Genomic DNA, 19601 nt, shown 5'->3' with positions numbered 1-19601 from the left:
ATTTTGCCTTCACCCCGTATAAAAATGAGATTAATATGTATAATTTAATGGTAGATGTGTACTTTGTAAAGTAACCTTTTTAGTTATACTTGATTTCTTTTTCAATTTTTTTATTTTATTTTACTTGGTAATGGTTTAAAACTTAACATGTTTTTATATGAATTTCAACTTTATTCATTATAAGTTAAATGCCAATTCATCGGTTTTCTTTTGAGGCAAACAGTCTATGTACGATGGTGAGCACATGGCTATTATTTAACAAAAAACAGTCTAGTTTTGATTTTGGCTTTTCAGTTAAATTTCAGTGTGATACTTTGAGGACTAGTTGAATTTGAGGAGGGCCAGTAAGATTTTTCTTCAATTGGCCCTGCTGGCGATCATGATTTTTATGTTAATTTTCAACCCTGTTGTACAGATAAAACACAATATTGAAAACCAAAGCCTTGTTTTGGGTTAAAATTGTACAGGGTTTGTTGAAATGATGAAAATTGATAGGTTGTACCTGTGAAACTAGGCTTAGCGGCTTTAAATTTAAGTCGTGTATACATTGTACATCTCATAGAATTTTCAAACACCAAATCATTGAATTTTTAAAGTAATTTGTCATGAAATGTTATGGGAAATAAAAATTGTTTGACAGATAATTTTATCTAATTTAAAATAACACAATAAAATGAAAATTAAAAATTTGACCTTCCACATTATCTTTTATGATTACTACAATGTACTATATCATTGTGTTTGATTTTGTAGTGATGAGAAGACAAAACACTGCAGAGACTGCAACAAATGCATTTCGGACTTTGACCATCATTGCAAGTGGCTCAACAATTGCATTGGCAGACGCAATTACCGGTGAGCTTTAATGGATATCACATTTGTTTTCTCAAGTATTTTACAGTATCAAACCTCACCATTTAAGGGGAGCTATCACTGTGGCTCCCTATCACTCCCCTAAGATTAGTTAGTGATTAATGTTTACCTCCTAATTATTTAACATGAATTTTTTAAAATAGCACTACAAAAGGATTAAATATAAATAGTCGATATGGTAGAATCATAAGTACATGTAACTCCCCATAATCTTAAGTATAAAAAATCTCAGTGTTCTCGCCAATGGGTATTTAAGAAATAGAGAATTTGTCCCCCCTCCAGTACACACAGAGTTGAAGACAAACTGTAGGTTTTTTGTCCTACTCCCTGTAAACAACGATAAAAATCTGGCTTGTTATATTTATTAATAATGTTTTTATGTTTATTAATGTTATCTTTAGTTGTGGGCTGAAGATCGATTATAATTGAAAATTGATCGTTTGGAGCTCTAGTGATGAGATGATCAATTTTAAAATCCATAGGCCTAATCGATTGTCGCAGAAATGTTAAAGTCGCACACACACCCTAGTTTCAGCCCGCGAAAATTAATTCTAATTTTGGTTAATCTACAAAACTGTAACACACTTAGATCACGTTTTTATAAAATAGAGTGAAAAAGCAGGTTTTATATCGATAAATACCATGGAAATCCCCGTGACCCAATTACTTGAAATAATTTTGAAAGTTAGTATTCTGATGTCACCGGTATATGTCGTTCAAAGCACAGAAATGCCCATGTCACGACAAATTTCCCAGAGTGCACACAGACTTGGGGTGCATTCCTTTCACCTCTCCTGGGCATGTTCCAACTGTTCTGTCCTGGACAGCGAAAGGAATTAGTTTGGAACAGGAAGTTACTTTACCAACATGGGTGTTTCTGTTGAGGAAGTGGCTGCTGCAGCAATTATGAATCGGAATAAGACGACAATGATAGTCCGTCACTGACCATGTTGACTATACTACAGTGTTTGAAATAATAAATTTTATATATAAACCGCAATTAGCCTACATTTGCTATTCGGCACTGGGTACTAGTGGCTAACCTATTGTTATTAGCAATTAGAAGCACCGTTTATTATTGTTGGTAGTAGTAGTAGTAGTGGTAGTGGTAGTGGTAGTGGTACAGTCTGTAGGAACCAGAGGTGGGGAGGCACTTCCCCGTCTCCAGGATGAAAATGTAAGTTTTTTTTTTTTGTCCTACTCTATTTAAATAAAGGTAACAGCTAGTATAGCTTGTGCCCCCCACCCCCACTCCACAAGGTTGTATCCCCTCTTCAGATATCGTAAGACTCAGCAAAATTATTGGTTTTAAGGGTTTGTAACGTTTTGTATTGAGATACTTACTTGTCTGAACTTTATTGTTAATGAAAATGTTCACGAACTGTGAAGAAAAACCTCACAAATGAACGACAAGCAAATGACAACAAATCGGATGTTGATTGTGCGAACCGTGCACGAGAAAACAAACCGAACCAAAATGATAACAGAAGATCCCCTCTAAAGATGAAAACTGGAAGATCCCCTCTAAAAATAGATTAGACTTTGTCTGCTCAACGTTTTTTCTGAGATGTGCGTGCGTTTTTAAGAAATACGAAAAATGCATTTTGTGGTATTACAAACACCAGGATTACCAAAAAACACTTCAGGTGAATAGAAATGTATATTCTAAATAATAAAATGTAAGTAAAGTGCAATTTTATATGTGAGAAAATGGGTTTAATAGCGAAAAACAACGGCGTAATGGTTAACAACTAGGGCATGTCCCTTTAACTGTGATAAACAAATTCTACCTACATGTAGTTGTCTGACTTTTTACACGTCAAATTCAGTATATGTGACCTGTTTTGTACGTTTCATGATTTTTACGTCTTGTTTTTTAGGATATTGGTAAATATCTATGTTCATTAATGTTTTTTGCATATGCCATAATTGTTAAAGTTAAAGTTTGTTTTGTTTAACAACACTACTAGAGTACATTGATTTATTAATCAGCGACTATTGGAGGTCAAATATTTGGTAATTTTGACATACACAAATAGCTAAATTAATTTTGTTGATTGGGAAGCAATCTTAATTTGCTTCTCAAATTTTAATTGGGAGGTAAATGTTTGAAACTGAGAAGCAGTTCAAGAGCACAGGTATTGCTATTTATTTTTACACTTATTTTATTAAATCTATACAAAGTATAGTCCAATCAAATTATGTACCTATTTTATATGTTTATTACCTTGACCCTGAGACAGTGGCGGATTATTCACATTGCAATTCTTGATTCGCGTTTGTCACACGTTTTCTGCATCATTTTAATTGAAGAACTGAAAATATTTTGTTAGAATAAGTTCTAAAAGTCCAGACTTGAGTGAGTTTGATGTCAAACTGAATAACCACTCCGAGAACCAGTTTAAATAGTTCACAACATTTGTATCACTCGCTGTTACTGAACTCTGATTTGAAAAAAAAGTAATTGGCCGATATGATCTGAATATGTTGTTGATGGATAATTCTTCCATTAGGCCCCCTATTGGTGTGCACACCAATGTAAAATGGCCGTGTCCACGATACCGGTACAAATGTAGTAGTTCTTTAAGTTCTTCAATTAAAGTGCGATATACTGGAAGCAACTTTTAGAAATAACATGGAAAGCAAAGCTGCTTGTGAAACGGATTATTGGAAAGCATTTTATGCGTTTTGAGTGGCAATTGCTGCCTGCCAAATTCAAGCCTTGTATATAGTCTTAAGAAAGGAAACCCGCTACATTTTTCCATTAGTAGCATGGGATCTTTTATATACACCATCTCATAAACTGGATAGCACATAACATGGCCTTTGATATACCAGTCGTGGAGCACTGGCTGGAGCGAGAAATAGCCCAATGGGCCCACCGACAGGGTTTGATTGATCCCAAATCGACAGCGCTTCAAGCGAGCATTTTACCACTCGCTGGTAGACCAGTAGAGCTAATTTTAATCAGATTGTTATTTACAATACCTTTAAAAATATTTTGTTCTATAAAACCAAAATAATGTTTATGTTTCGTAATCCAATATAGCCGTTGTCAGAAATACACCGGTAGTGAAGATACGCCAGGCATTACTGTGCTTTATATTTAGCAACCGCCCCGAAAAGTTCGAAAGGCGGGCAAACATTCCACTGATCGCACGTGTACATAGTCTGGGCGTAAACGGGTGGGGGTGTTATCTGGAAGGGGAATTTATACAAATAGTATATTTGTGTAGCTGAACGTCTCTAGATAAAGGGTGTGCTTGTTGATTGCTCCAACTCATGGGCAGAATTGTGTTTTAGCATGTTTTATTAAGGTACCAATAGTTTGTCCCATCCTATAAAGATGATTTTTGTAAATAATTTCAGTTTAGTTTGACATAAGAAAAACAGTAAAAATATTTTGGAAATAATAATAAAAAAAATAGTAGTTTTGTGTACAATTTGAAAAACAATCGGCTCAGAAATAAATAACTTATAAATTCCATAGTATGAAAAAAGGCGTTCCCTGTGGGAATTAGGACTATACAATCCAGGAACATTAGGTCAAAATTTGTGTTTAATTCTGAAATAAATAGTTGGGCAATTCCGTGGTCAAGTAAACCAGTAGGTCATTTTTAAAAGCTCATTTAAGTGAGACAAGTTTGGTATCATTTGAATTGAAAGATTATTATCTCTAGTGTCAAATATTACATAAATCATTTTTCAGTAGATGTGTTTTAGTCACTTATAATGCATCTAATGCATCAACCGTACATGCAGCAATATTTTACGAACAATTCTATTAACACATTTATCACAGGGGTTGAAATTTAATTTTTGTACCACTATATCCCAAAGGAATAGTGAATTTAAAAAAAACACTATACCGTCTGAAAATGTACTACCCCTTCAATTATTAATGTACCACTAGTTTTCCTGACTGTGCTACGTCGCCCTGTACAACATTGCGTAACAAACAATTGTTTATATACCAGTCTATGCATTACTGCGTACTATAGCTGGAATTACAAACAAACTCACTCCAAACAGTAGTCTCGATCACAAAGACGTTTATTTTGTATTGGTAAGTGCATGAGAAAGGTCTTAGTAGCGCGAGGATTTGTTCTGCAGAAAAATGTATTTCGTGCTTTATTTTCACTTTCATGACGGAATATTGGAAGAATTGTTTTACTATTCCTTTTCGAAATTTACTATTTACGGAGTAGCGTAAAATTTGACCCCAGTATCGGCATATTTTTAATACACAAATGAATGGAAATAAAAATCTTTATACAGAAATCATCCCACACATGGCCTTTGTTAATTGACATAATTAATATATAAAATACAAATTTATATTTTAATCTCCACTTCTGCGAACTGGTTGTAAAATGTTACTAACTGAGATGCATTGTTAATTTTATATGGTTGATTAAAAACTGTAAAAACGATTACTGGATATGTAACAATTGCCATGCTACTGTGGTGCTGTTACAGTGTACGTCTGACACCATGTACGTCTGACACCATAAAGCATGTTTATAATTTACAATTTTGAAGTGAAGTATTGATATTTATGCAATTGCCAGTGTGATATTAGGAGGCATTTTTTTATAACTAGAGCCAGTTATGACCATCAGTATTAATTTTTGATAAATATAAGTGGATTAACTTCATTAAGAGGAATTTATCAAAGTGTGCAAAAGGCAGCTTCCCACAAAAGTGTTGATTATATTTTAAAAGGTAAAAATTATACTTGCAACTAAGTGTTCATCTCCATAACAAAATAAAAAACCCAGTAATTGCATTTACTGCTAGAATTATACAAATTGGAAATTTTTTAGAGGATCACAACTAACATGTGACGTCCCATTTCAAGAAACCACTTTTACATTCAGTGGCAGCACTTTACTATTTTGACATTTTCTAGTTAATTTTACAGAGATTATGTGTGGAATCAATAAATATAAAGTTACTTATCACAAATAAATGCAAAACTATTGAAATATGTCTCTCTCATAAGGAAGAGAGAGAGAGAGAGAGAGTGAGTGAGTGAGTGTGTGTGTGTGTGTGTGTGTGTGTGTGTGTGTGTGTGTGTGTGATTGAGATTGAGATTGAGATTGAGAGATTAAAATTTCCAGTTTCAGGATATTTACGTAAATAAATTCTAGATTATAATTTGGAAAGTATGTAACAATTTTACTGTTATGGTCAATTTGTTTTTGGGTCAGTAGCAAAAACCAATCTCTTTGTTCTGTTATGCCTCAAGTATTTAATCAAATCTCACATTACAAAACAAGCTCTGCAGTCTCTTTAGAATAACCAACAATGAACAGAAAAATAATATTTTTATTACAACATCTCGGCACATTTTAAATTTGGTGTTAAACATCTGTGTTTCAGAAAAACAGCCTTCATAATTTTGGCCCATGGTCATTTTGACACTTGGCATAAATACTGACTTACTGAGAAAGTAAACCTATGACCACCACACAGGCTACTCCTACCAATTACTTTAAGTTCAGCATTTTCACTTTCATTGGAGTTATTTGTTTACACCACCATCACAGCATCCTTTGGTAGTGTTTTTGTCAGTAATTTCAGATATATGCTTGGTATAAAAAGAAAATGCATCCTACATACATATTACATCTTACAAAAGAGATACCCAACTTGTAGGCCCCCTATAGACAGATTAACAAAGGAATAATCAAATATAGAGTTTAACAAATGAATTTTTTTTTTTATTCTGCCTTGTGCCTAACAAAATTTCTGGGAATATGACTAAAAAAAATAGGGGAAAATAATTAGGGTAAGCCCCCCCCCCCCCCCCCCCCATTTTTTTTTTTTGGAGGTAGGGTCTGTTCCAAGAAATATATATATTTTTTAACACCTTATAATGGGCACACCACATCTTCACTATTGTGTGTCTATATTGTATGTTGGGTGTATGTTATTTGCATGTCTCGAACAATTTTTTTTCTTCTTCAAATTGTGTATTAGGGGCTGCAGAAGAGGTGAGGGCCGATAGGGCCATGGTCTCCTCTGTTTTTCCTGTTACTGTGCTCAAAAGGCTGGAGATTCCATAGGCCCTATGTTAACATCTGATATTTAAACTTATTTCAGGTGAGCATGCCTCCGAACCCTAACTAACAGGTTCGGGCCCTCAAATACATGTATTCTCTTTGTCACACACACATACCACAACCTTTGAACTGACAGCACACTACTAGTAGCCTATGTCACACACACATACCACAACCTTTGAACTGACAGCACACTACTAGTAGCCTTTGTCACACACACATACCACAACCTTTGAACTGACAGCACACTACTAGTAGCCTATGTCACACACACATACCACAACCTCTGAACTGACAGCACACTACTAGTAGCCTATGTCACACACACATACCACAACCTCTGAACTGACAGCACACTACTAGTAGCCTATGTCACACACACATACCACAACCTCTGAACTGACAGCACACTACTAGTAGCCTATGTCACACACACATACCACAACCTCTGAACTGACAGCACACTACTAGTAGCCTATGTCACACACACATACCACAACCTCTGAACTGACAGCACACTACTAGTAGCCTATGTCACACACACATACCACAACCTCTGAACTGACAGCACACTACTAGTAGCCTACTACCACCCACATCCCCACTTTCAAATGCACTCCGCTGGCCCTGTACAGAATTTTTAAAAAGTGTGTTGTTTCTGAAACACTTTCTTTTAGTTTTGTGAAATTATTGATTAACAGAGCTGCCAACTGCTACGCTATGGGCATAGTTTGTTGCGCTTAGTCGACGTTTGCTACGCTCATGCCCAAATTGCTACGCTCAGTTGAAAAAAATCCAGTATGATGCGCTGTAGCTTTTTTATTTTTTTATTCCAACATATAAAAGTATAATTTGCAGATTAAGAACCATTGTAAAACAGTTAGGCCAAACAAACAAAAATGGTTTGTTTCCGGTCACCCGACCGACCCTAAATTTTACCACCGACCCTGAACTTTTTTTTTCTGCTGGGGTGGGGGGAAGCACACAGTGAAGTTGTGGTCGCGGATCGACAAAGCAGACGACAGAAGTACTCAAGTAGGATAACTCTTACTCGTCAGTGTGTGTGTTAAATGGAGGTTGAGGGGTGTGTGTGCGGGGGGGGGGGGGCAGCAGCGATGGTTTTTATACACCCCCACTGAAATTGGAATCATTAACCAGTGTTCTGCGTTGCGACCAAAATGTTGGCGTGGCGACCGATTGAATTTATCATCGTCACCATGTGGCGACTGACTCCAAAAACGTCTAAGTATTAAATTATTTGCCATGTGCGTTCAGAGTCCTAGCAGCGAAAACAAATGAAATTTGTTGACAGCATTGTGCAGTCGGAACATTTCACTATTTACGAAGTTGTCCGATTGATCACTGAATTCCGTATTAATTGTCGGTACAATTCGGAACTCATCGTTGATTTTAGTAATTTGGCGAAAACAATCCAGATACTTACAACACATTCATAAATGATATAAAATGAGTAGTGTCGCACTGTGGCGAGTAACATTTTAAGCTTGGCTAGTAAATTTTGTTTGTCCACTAGCCAAAGAAGAGTAAGTTATAAAACCGAGTGTAGAACACTGTTAATAACACGTGCTCTTATTAGGGGAACGTGGTAACTTCGGACTTTGGTAACTTCAGCCTAGTAACTTCGGACCCGAGTAATCTCGGCCCCAAGTAATTTCGGACCGGTAATCTCGGCCTCCGTATTAATGAACGCAACTTATATCTGGGTTATACGCAAACGAAACTTTGTTGTTAAACAACTTGATATTATTATTTTAAGATGAGTTTTTTTTATTTAATTAAACATTATTATATATTCATTGTACATTTTGTTGTGTATATTTTGTTTATTAACTTTTAAACATTTATTCTGCTCATACCCCGTCCCCTTCTTAATATGGTTTGATTTGGTAGGTGTTCCTGATTTTAATCAGATGTTATGCCCACATTAAGCATGTTTGAATCCTTGGCATATAAGCATTTTAATACCTATCAAACAATCCGAATTTAGCCATTGGTGAAAATGCATTGAGAGGCCATTTAGTGTATGTGAACTGTAATTTAAAAGCCCTGTTTGAATAAAGAAAGAAGAAAGAAAGAAATGTTTTATTTAACGACGCACTCAACACATTTTATTTACGGTTATATGGCGTCAGACATATAGTTAACGACCACATAGATTTTGAGAGGAAACCCGCTGTCGTCACTACATGGGCTACTCTTCCGATTAGCAGCAAGGGATCTTCCCACAGGCAGGATAGCACAAACCATGGCCTTTGTTGAACCAGTTATGGATCACTGGTCGGTGCAAGTGGTTTACACCTACCCATTGAGCCTTGCGGAGCACTCACTCAGGGTTTGGAGTCAGTATCTGGATTAAAAATCCCATGCCTCGACTGGGATCCGAACCCAGTACCTACCAGCCTGTAGACCGATGGCCTACCACGATGCCACCGAGGCCGGTCCCTGTTTGAATATGTCGGCAATACCTGGATCACGAGTGCTGTTTGGCCACCATCATCTTGGAGCGTCTACGGACTCAGTATATCCGTACAAATAATGATGTTGAAGGTGGCACAACAGACTAAATAAACGTGATCGCCCACATATGTCATTTTATATGCTGATTACCCTGCTTGGTACCCTTGCAAGTTTGATTGGTGAGCGAGTCAAAACTGAAACGTCACCAAGAAAAAAAATACCGGGATCTTCAAAGTACTGAGGAGAATATGTATGTGGAAGGCTCACGTAGTGCGCTGCAGCTTCTACGTTCATGATCCAAATTAAATGGACCCGTTCAGTAGAATGAGACATGTGGTCTACAATTCTCTGACATCTGTGAACTTTCAGTTTACTTTTAGAAACTGTATGCCTAGATTACTGATTAATAAAAATGGTGCTTAATCGTTTATATAATATTTGATGTTATCACAAATTGTTTTAGTTTATTGATGTAAGCATATAAATTTAAAAAAACCTGCAACATTTATTTATTCAGGATTTTACTTTTACGTTTGGAATATATATATAGATATAGATATAGATATATAGATATATATAGACACACACACACACACACACACACACACACACACATACTAGTAGTTGGTTAGTATATATTTTGTATTCACGACGCGGAAAGTATGATGATAATTGTCCCTCAGATATATCTAGAGTATGTACTATTAAACTGGATTTTAAATACAACTGGTAAAAACTGTCTTAACAAAATATTTTAAAATGTTTAGAAAATAAAGATATATATGAAATTGAAACTTCTTGTTTTATTTACTAGAAATAAAATATATGTACAACTGGGTATATGTCCCATACTTTTGGAGAAATATGCGTATTGAAATGAACGTTTGAACTGCATATGCCATAAAATGAAAAAACGTATTTCATTTCAACTATGTTCGTGGTTATATTCAATTAAGGTTCAAGCACACTTGCTATGGCACACACCTCAGTGGTTAATTGTTAATAGATATATGTTATTGAGAGTGTTAATGAGAAAAAAGGAGGGTGTAGTGGCCTTACATCTACCCGTTGTGCCCTTAAGAACTCACTCTGGGCTGGAGCCGGTACTGGGATGCAAACCCTGTACCTGTCATCCTTGTAAGACCGAAGTTTGCTTAGGCACTGCGCCATCGAGACCAGTAGAAAAATGTCATCGGAATTCCACTTAACTAAGCCGATGGGGTCCGAGATTACTCGGGTCCGAAGTTACCAAAGTCCGAAGGTACCCCTATTCCTTATTAGGTACCACGGTAATTGGTGACACACGAGATGGCATGACAGTACGGTAACGTGTGTGGCGATTAAACGGCTTTTATTACAAACTGCTAAATACTGTAGGCCTATAGAGGAAAATATATTGTATTATTGTAACTCCAGTCATCTCATACAATGTAGGTTTATTTTCCAAAAATAACAACGTGCGATCTCAACAAAACAATACAGGATTTCTCGATACCACATGCACAGACTACAAGTCATCGCATTTTTTCCCACACACAAAGGTGAAGGTCATTTGAAGAAGACTTTGTATGATTTTCGTTGTTGGCTACTGCTTAGGCCTAGTACCCAGAATTTGTTAATATACACGGGTGTAGCCTGTAGGAAGATATCAAAAAGTGGGGTGGGTGGGTACACACACGTATAAAATTAATATATAAACCATCGATGCTGCTTCCTACGCCAGTGATGTAGATAGGCCTATCAACTGCTGAGCATGGGTAATAATTAAATAAACGGAATATTCAAGAATAACCACTGACATTAAACAGTTCACATTTATTTCAGTGTTTCAGTTAATTGGGAATAAATTAATTTGAGTGATTTTAGCATGGGTCCGTTCAATAGGCTAATAAACATTAAAACTATAAATCCGTCCCACAGGGAACGCCTTAGCCCGAGTACTCTGACTGTAAGAGAGCTAGACGGACATTTGAACATAAACACGCTCTCATTATTTATATCCAAATGTCCGTCTAGCTCTCTTACAGTCAGAGTACTCGGGTTAGAAACGCCTTTTTTTATTACTATGAAATTTACTACAAGTTATTCATTTCTAAGCCGATTGATTTGTAAATTGCACACAAAATTAGTATTGTTTTGTTATTTTCAATACAAGTTGGATAAATCTGTGAACTTTTTGTGCAAACATCTATTGACCAACTTGGACAAATTTGTGCAGTCATCCTATGACAAAACTGGACAAAGCTGTGAAGTTTCTGTGCAGTCATCTACTGACTTTTATTGGTGAAAGGAATAGTTTGAAATTTTTTTGATTTTCTGTCTTTTGAAAATGGCATGTGAAACTTAAAACTGACATTGACAGTGAGATTGTTTTTATTTCTCTCTGGCTGCAAAGAGTAAAACAATGTCCGTCTAGCTCTCTTACAGTCAGAGTACTCGGGTTAGAAACGCCTTTTTTTATTACTATGAAATTTACTACACGTTATTCATTTCTAAGCCGATTGATTTGTAAATTGCACACAAAATTAGTATTGTTTTGTTATTTCCAATACAAGTTGGATAAATCTGTGAACTTTTTGTGCAAACATCTATTGACCAACTTGGACAAATTTGTGCAGTCATCCTATGACAAAACTGGACAAAGCTGTGAAGTTTCTGTGCAGTCATCTACTGACTTTTATTGGTGAAAGGAATAGTTTGAACTTTTTTTGTTTTTCTGTCTTTTGAAAATGGCATGTGAAACTTAAAACTGACATTGACAGTGAGATTGTTTTTATTTCTCTCTGGCTGCAAAGAGTAAACTAAGATTTTTCATACAGCTTGCCTTCATGTCTTTCATCTTGAGATTGAGTTTTCTCTGGCAAACACATTTAAGGTAGGGTAACCTTTCTTTGAACTGAAAAAAAAAAAAAAAAGGAAATCCTACCTACCTACCCTACTTTTTTTGGCCATGTTACCTGAAACAAACTTTTTTTTTTTTTTTGGCCTTATATAAAAGTTTGTTTCAGGTAACATGACCAAAAAAAGTAGGGTAGGTAGGTAGGATTTCCTTTTTTTTTTTTTTTTTTAGTTCAAAGATAGTAAGGTGTATTCAATAACAGACATGTAGTTTTACTGTAGGTTGATCCCAGTGTTGCGTACTACATTTGTATAAAACCTTCAAAGAACTGTTCTTTCGTTGTGTTATGCTTGCATGCCGTGAATATAGAAAATTGCATGTGAACGTATGCCAGTTAGGAATGGAGTAATTTTAATTTTAACTTGAAATAAGCATTCATATTTAGTATTGATCACATCATTGCACAACAGTTAATTTTGGGTTTATTGCATTTCGATCCTGTTTTAAAAACAAAATTCTAGTCATCGATAATCCTGTTCAAATCACCCATCTTATTTGACAACATTCGTTACATTTCGGGTATGTCCGTATCCCTTAACCAATGAAAAGTGTTATCTATATGCTAAAATTAACATGACCAAGTCTTTTATGGTTACTATTACATAGTTATTTGGTGTTTTCTTTTGCTGCTGTTTATGACATTTGGCCATGCTACGCTCAAATATCGCTCAAATATCATTTGCTACGCTCTGATTGTCATGAATGCTAACCTCACTTGTGGCTAGGGGTTGGCAGCTCTGGATTAAAAATAATTAATTAATTAATTAATAATCGACAACAAACATGATCAATGCCATGAGGGTAGGATGAACCCACCAAAACCCTCCCCCTCATGCACCAAAAAGCAGTGAACAAAACACAAATAAACAAAAGTCCACATATAGCATACATAAAATGAAGAAAATATAATATTTCAACTAGATTTTATTCAAATAATATATAAATAATTAAATTTTTAAAACCGAGAATGGATAGGTTTAAATATGTGAAAAAACAATTGTTATTAGAGAACTTGAAAATTATCAATGTAAAGGTATTTAACATCAAACCTAGGATTGTTGTATTAGAGCAGGGCCCCGTTCCACGAAACGATCTTAGCCCTACGATTGCGTAACTGCACAGCCAACATATGCACTTAAGGTGATCTTAGTGCTAAGATAGCTTTGTGGAACAGGGCCCAGGAATCTTTGACTACCGTTGTGTAGGCAGAGATTCAATTGCGCAGAATTTATAGAGTATGGTCTCCGACGGTTTAGAGAGCGTTATAACTGTTCAAATGTCCATCTATAGTCTGTCCCATAATGTTTTTAATGAATAATTTCAGTTTGGTTTAATGTAAGAAGAAAAGTAAAAATGTTTTGGAAATAACCCAAAAAAACCCTATTTTTGTGTGCAATTTACAAATCAGTTGGCTCAGAAATAAATAACTTGTAGTAAATTTCATAGTATGAAACAAGGCGTTCCCTGTGAGACGGACTAAGTGTTAGAGTACTCGGGCTAGTTGTTTTATTGACAGACAAACAGGTGGGTTTTTTTCTTCTCAAATATGTGGTTGTACTCATTTGACATTTTTCTTGTATTCCATTGCCTGCATGGGCTTATATTCATGAGGTTTTAACAGCACTAAGATAGCCTAATAGATTTCTGTTTCTGCTGAAATAAAAACCTTTAAAATGGCCAAAATTTCTGCAGACTTCATGTTTTCTTAGTTCAGCAACTATAGCCTATAGGCCTATCAGTCCAGGCGTAGGTACAGTGGATGGATTTTGGGGGTCGAAACCTTCCCCTGTTCACAATTTTAATTTAAAAAAAATATATATATATATTTTGCGTGGAAGCATGACTCGACCCCTCCTATAAGCTTCACTCGTGACAGTCTGGATCCCCACATACCACTGCTAATATTCCTGCACTCGCGCCAAAACAACCCAAATCAAACTTTCTTTCCATCTCTTGCATTTTGTCTTTTTATTTAAATTGTACATGCTTTTTCATCTTGCTGGTAGCCCATGGTCACACTTGTATAACAGAATTCACGAAAACAGTGATGCAATTACTAGTAAATAGAGATTACTATACGAGCTTGTGTGTCGTACTGGTTTTACGAAACGAGTGTCAGGATTATTGTATCTCGAGGGTTATACATGAATCCTGACACAAGTTTCGTAAAATCTTTACGATTCACACACGAGTGTAATAATTTATTATTAAAAATATTGTTTTTGTTAATAACAAGCTAGGACCATGTCAAAACGTTTCAAACGTAACTAATAAGATAAGCATTTACACTGGGGAAGCCCCATTAAGTTTTGACATTGCTTAACAACATATCACATCATTTGTTGTGCACGTGAAATCATTATGACACATGCGAGTCATACTGGTTATATTTCCCTGAATATCTTGAACTATGTGGATAATAACATAATCCACATGGTTCAAGATATTCAGGGAAATATAACCAGTATGACCCGCATGTGTCATAATGATTTCACGTGCACAGCGAATGACGTCATTTCCCACACGTCATAACTTGATGCGGTTTAAACACTTATAAAATGACATGTTTCATCGTCTCTTTTTTTAGTTACGTTTCAAACATTTTGACATGGTCCTAGCTTGTTGTTCATAAAAAAAATATTATAGACAATGTGCATAATAAAGAAATTATTACACTCGCGTGTGAATTGTACTGATTTTACGAAACTTGTGTCAGGATTCATGTATTTCCCCCACTCTCGCTTGGGCAATACAAGAATCCTGTAAAAGAAATCAGTACGACACAATAAAAACTTTTGTTTGCCCTTCTATTCCGGTTTGTGGATACGCATGCGAATACTAACTTTACGTCTCTTACTATATTTAGCTTATTGTGTAATTTCTGACAAGGGCTATATGATCGCTACATTAAAACAAATTAGTTCTTTTTTTTTTTTTAAATATCCTATAATAAAGCATCATTGTAGGCTACAGAATGCTTCAAAAAAGTTCATATGCTATATTTGAACTGTACATGTAAGCTTCTTTACTTTTGCCAAACTTCTACAATCATGATATAGGGCCTAATGTTTTTATTTCCATGCAAAAGATATTTCCCCTGGTAATGTAACAGTGTGTAAAATATGGATATATTAAAAAAATTTAAGTAGTGAACATGGAAATATTAGTGCATAATCACTAAAATGTCTTATCCTTTCAAGGATCGTATATATATATATATATATATTCAAACCGATTATGTAGACATTTTGGTTTATAGACTGGTGTAGTCTTGATATGAGATAACTCTATTTGATTAAGGGGCGGAACGTAGCTCAGTGGTACAGTGCTTGCTTGATGCGCGGTCTGTCTGGGATCGATCCCCGTCAGTGGGCCCATTTGGGCTATTTCTTGTTCCAGCCAGTGCACCATGACTAGTATATCAAAGGCTGTGGTATGTGCTATCTTGTCTGGGATGGTGCATATAAAAGATCCCTTGCTGCTAATTGAAAAGAGTAGTGCATGAAGTGGCGACAGCGGGTTTCCTCTCAATATCAGTGTGGTCCTTAACCATATGTCTTACGCCATATAACTGTAAATAATGTGTTGAGTGTGTCGTTAAATAAAACATTTTCTTTTCTTTCCTATTTGATTAAATTCACTACAGAGAAAATAGTCAGCGTTATCTCAATAAAACAAGACTATACCATTCCATAAACCAAAATGGCGACCATAACGCTGTAAGCGTCGTTTTTTGTTTTTTACTATGATATGTATTACATTTGCATTTTTTTGTTATTTCCGAAACACTTTCACTTTTTTCCTTACGTCGAACCAAGCAGAAATTTAAAAAAAATTTTTTTTTTATAAAAGGATGGGACAGACTGAACTTTATTTTTATCTGTATTAATGTTACCTGTATAAATATTGTTATCTTTATTAATGTTGTTATCTATATATTTGTTGTTGATCAGTAGTTTTTGTTGTCTTTATTAATGTTGCCATTTTGATTAATACTGTATGTTATGATATTAATTTTGTTACATCACGTCACTGATTACAACCGATGATCGATGATGAAATTCCAAACCAATTCCCATCACTAGTTATTATAATCTGTATTAATGTTACCTGTATAAATGTTGTTATCTTTATTAATGTTGCCATTTTGATTACTGATTAATATGTTGTTACAGATGGTTCATCATGAAGCTGGCTAGTGCTGTGGTTTCGTTTTGTCTGATTTTGTGTATGTCGTTAGCCCAGTTTATCGGATACTTTACGGATCGGACGAGTGGCAGAATACTGCAACCATATAAAGGTTAGTTCTTCTTCCATTGGTTGTCTTAGGTTTCCATAGTATTTTAACATAAAACACTAACAAATAACGTTATTATAAAATAAAAAATATTGTATGGCCCACAGGTCTCGAATTTGGCAAACTTTATAATAGAAGGCAAGGCCATTTGGCTTACGGTCAGAAGGCAGGGCAAAAAGACAAATTTCAACAAGTGTAAAATATAATGCAACACATTCAAATTAAAGAAGAGTGAACGATTTAAATGTTTTCGTAACAACTTTCAGGAGTCGTGTGCGAGAATGATGACCAATTAATATGCAAAATAAGGCATTGCCAGTTTCGTCTTGAGACTGTTTAATTTTCAGGGTATTGGGGAACGGGTCATTCTATAAGTGGGAAAAAAAGTTTGTTTTGTTTAACGACACCACTAGAGGACTAAAAGAATTCTTCATATGTGTCCATGACCGATTTATTCTGCATGGGCTGACGTCATGCAATACACCTGTCTTGCATGGCTAGGAATGGGAGAAATTGATTTATTAATTATTGGCTATTAATTGGATGTCAAACATTTGGTAATTATGACATATAGTCTCAGAAAGGAAACTCGTTACATATTTCCATTAGTAGCAAGAGATCTTTTATATGCACCATCTCACAGTCAGGATAGCACATACCACGACCTTTGGCATACCAGTCGTGGTGCACTGGCTGGAACAAGAAATAGGCCGATGGGCCCACCGACCACGTTTCAAGCGACTGCTTTACCACTGGGTATGTCCCGCCCCTCTATAGGTGGAGGCACAAATACTTTTGTATGCATTGTATGCAAACTAGTGCAGTGGGTATCAACATATTTTAAAAATAAAATCAAATGTGTAACTCTTACTAGTACTATAGTCGGCATAATTATAATTGTATATTTCTCTCTTAAATAGAGAATACTATATGAGCGGGCATTAGATACCGTTTATCTCACAAGTTGTTTAAAACTATCAAACAAGCGATAGCAACGAGTTGTTTCGCTTGTTTGATACATTTTTAAAGAACAAATTATAAGATAAACGGTATTTAACGACACTATTCTATTTCTTACAGATCTTCAGAAAACAGTTTTAAAATAATTTTAAATGCGTTTTCCCACTAAACCTATGTACAGCCCGGGCACTTGAACAAGTAGTCAACTTGTGCATTACAGACAAGTTAATTTCAGGTTCACATGTACCTCACGGAGTGATTGATTTGACTGTGCTTTTTTTTTCATTGGATGGTATGGCATTGGTGACCTGGCCATCACCTAGGTATATGAGCAGCCAGTCGTATGTCTTTAAAATGTTATTGCACGTATGTGTTATCAAAAATAACAAAAGATGCTCTCACCAATGGAGGTGTAGAGTAGCACAGAACTCAAACTTAATGACAGCACCAACAGCCATTGCCGTACTGTGATATGAATTGTCATGAGTGTTACCCAATGAGTTTTTTTTATTTAGTTTTTTTATTATAATTCTTTTTTTCAGTGGGTGGGACGTATACATTGTACGTAGCCCAGTGGTACAGTGTTCACTTGATGTGCGGTAGTTGTGGGATCAACCCCCGTCGGTGGGTCCAATGGGCTATTTCTTGTTCCAGCCAGCTAGTGCACCACGACTGGTATATCAAAGGCCATGGTATGTACTACCCTGTCTGTGGGATGGTGCATATAAAAGATCCCTTGCTGCTAATCGGAAAGAGTAGCCCATGAAGTGGCGACAACAGGTTTCCTCTCTCAATATTTGTATGGTCCTTAACCATATGTCTGATGCCATATAACCGTTAATAAAATGTGTTGAGTGGTGCGTCGTTAAATAAAACATGTCTTTCTTTCTTCTTTTTTTGCCACTGGGTAAAAATTATTGCCTTTAAAGGAATCGGTGGCTTAGGAAATTGCTAAAAAGTGGAGGGAGGGAGGGAGGGTGCACACACTATATATATAATTTTTGGTTATTTTTGTATTTTGTTGGAAAAGTTACTATAATTGGGATAACTGTGCTGTATTGGACCATTTGCGGACGTTAATACTGGTTTTACATTTGAAAACTTAGTTTTACTGGCGACGTGGAGTAGATACAGTAAAACAGATATTTGCAACTGTAAAACCAGCATTAACGTCAGCAAATGGTCAAATACAACATATGTTACATAGTTATCTCCATTGTAATTCAATAAATGCTTCTTTTCAAAATCATAACATTAAAATAATCATTTAAAACTGTTGTAGGCGCGGTCAAAATTGTCAAAATTACCATCGTTAACATTCTTAACTTCAAAGCAGTGGTATCACAGATTTACAGACTGTACTCATTCTGTTCTAATAACTGTCATATTCTTGCAGGGAATGGATCCGACGATGCTGTGTTTTTGATCCTTTACCAACCCGTACCAGACTGGGTATGGTTGGCATTTCAGTCTATCACAATATTGTTGGCCATCATATGCGTCTACTTGTTGACTGCTCTCCTCAGTTTCCATTGCTACATCGGTGAGTAAACGACAGTGATCTGTAGGAGTAATGCTATCTGTAGTAACTACATTTAGCGTTGCAGTTGTTGCTGCTATCTGTTATAGGGTTCGACATCTGTAGTAGCTGATAAAGGGACTCCAGCCGCTATCTGTTATATTGATTGCAAACATATTTTATTGTACAAAGAACAAAAGAATTGGGCACAAGTTTGACAACTTACGAGGCCCTCTTCTATATTCATACAATATACTTGGCGACCTACATGTATGTTACATAGCTGTAAATATAAACTACATGTATACATTCAAGGATAACCAGTGTAAGGAAATGTATTATATACAAAAGAATATATCTGTTATATTTGGTGCTTTCTGTTGTAGGTTTGGATTGGGTTGGATAACATATTAACATGCCTATATCCAATTAAGGTTCAAGCACGGCTCTCCCGGGAACAATATCTGACTTCGCCAGTGACTGGGTCCGAGACAGAAGGTGGTGGTG

At 35.7% G+C, this 19601-nt stretch overlaps 1 protein-coding gene across 1 annotated transcript in view; it reads left to right on the top strand.

Moving 5' to 3' along the window:
- LOC121387693 (palmitoyltransferase ZDHHC11-like) overlaps window positions 1-19601 on the top strand; it is a 51086-nt gene that overhangs the window by 13361 nt on the left and 18124 nt on the right. The window contains exons 3-5 of the mRNA XM_041518883.1: window positions 754-855; window positions 16494-16618; window positions 18972-19118. Coding sequence (XP_041374817.1) covers window positions 754-855; window positions 16494-16618; window positions 18972-19118 — 374 coding nt within the window. The remainder of the gene's footprint in view (window positions 1-753; window positions 856-16493; window positions 16619-18971; window positions 19119-19601) is intronic.

This window comes from Gigantopelta aegis, chromosome 13 (assembly GCF_016097555.1).
Source record: "Gigantopelta aegis isolate Gae_Host chromosome 13, Gae_host_genome, whole genome shotgun sequence".
Taxonomy (NCBI): domain Eukaryota; kingdom Metazoa; phylum Mollusca; class Gastropoda; order Neomphalida; family Peltospiridae; genus Gigantopelta; species Gigantopelta aegis.
The sequence above is the reverse complement of the archived record's forward strand: the minus strand, read 5'-3'. Positions and strand labels throughout refer to the sequence as shown.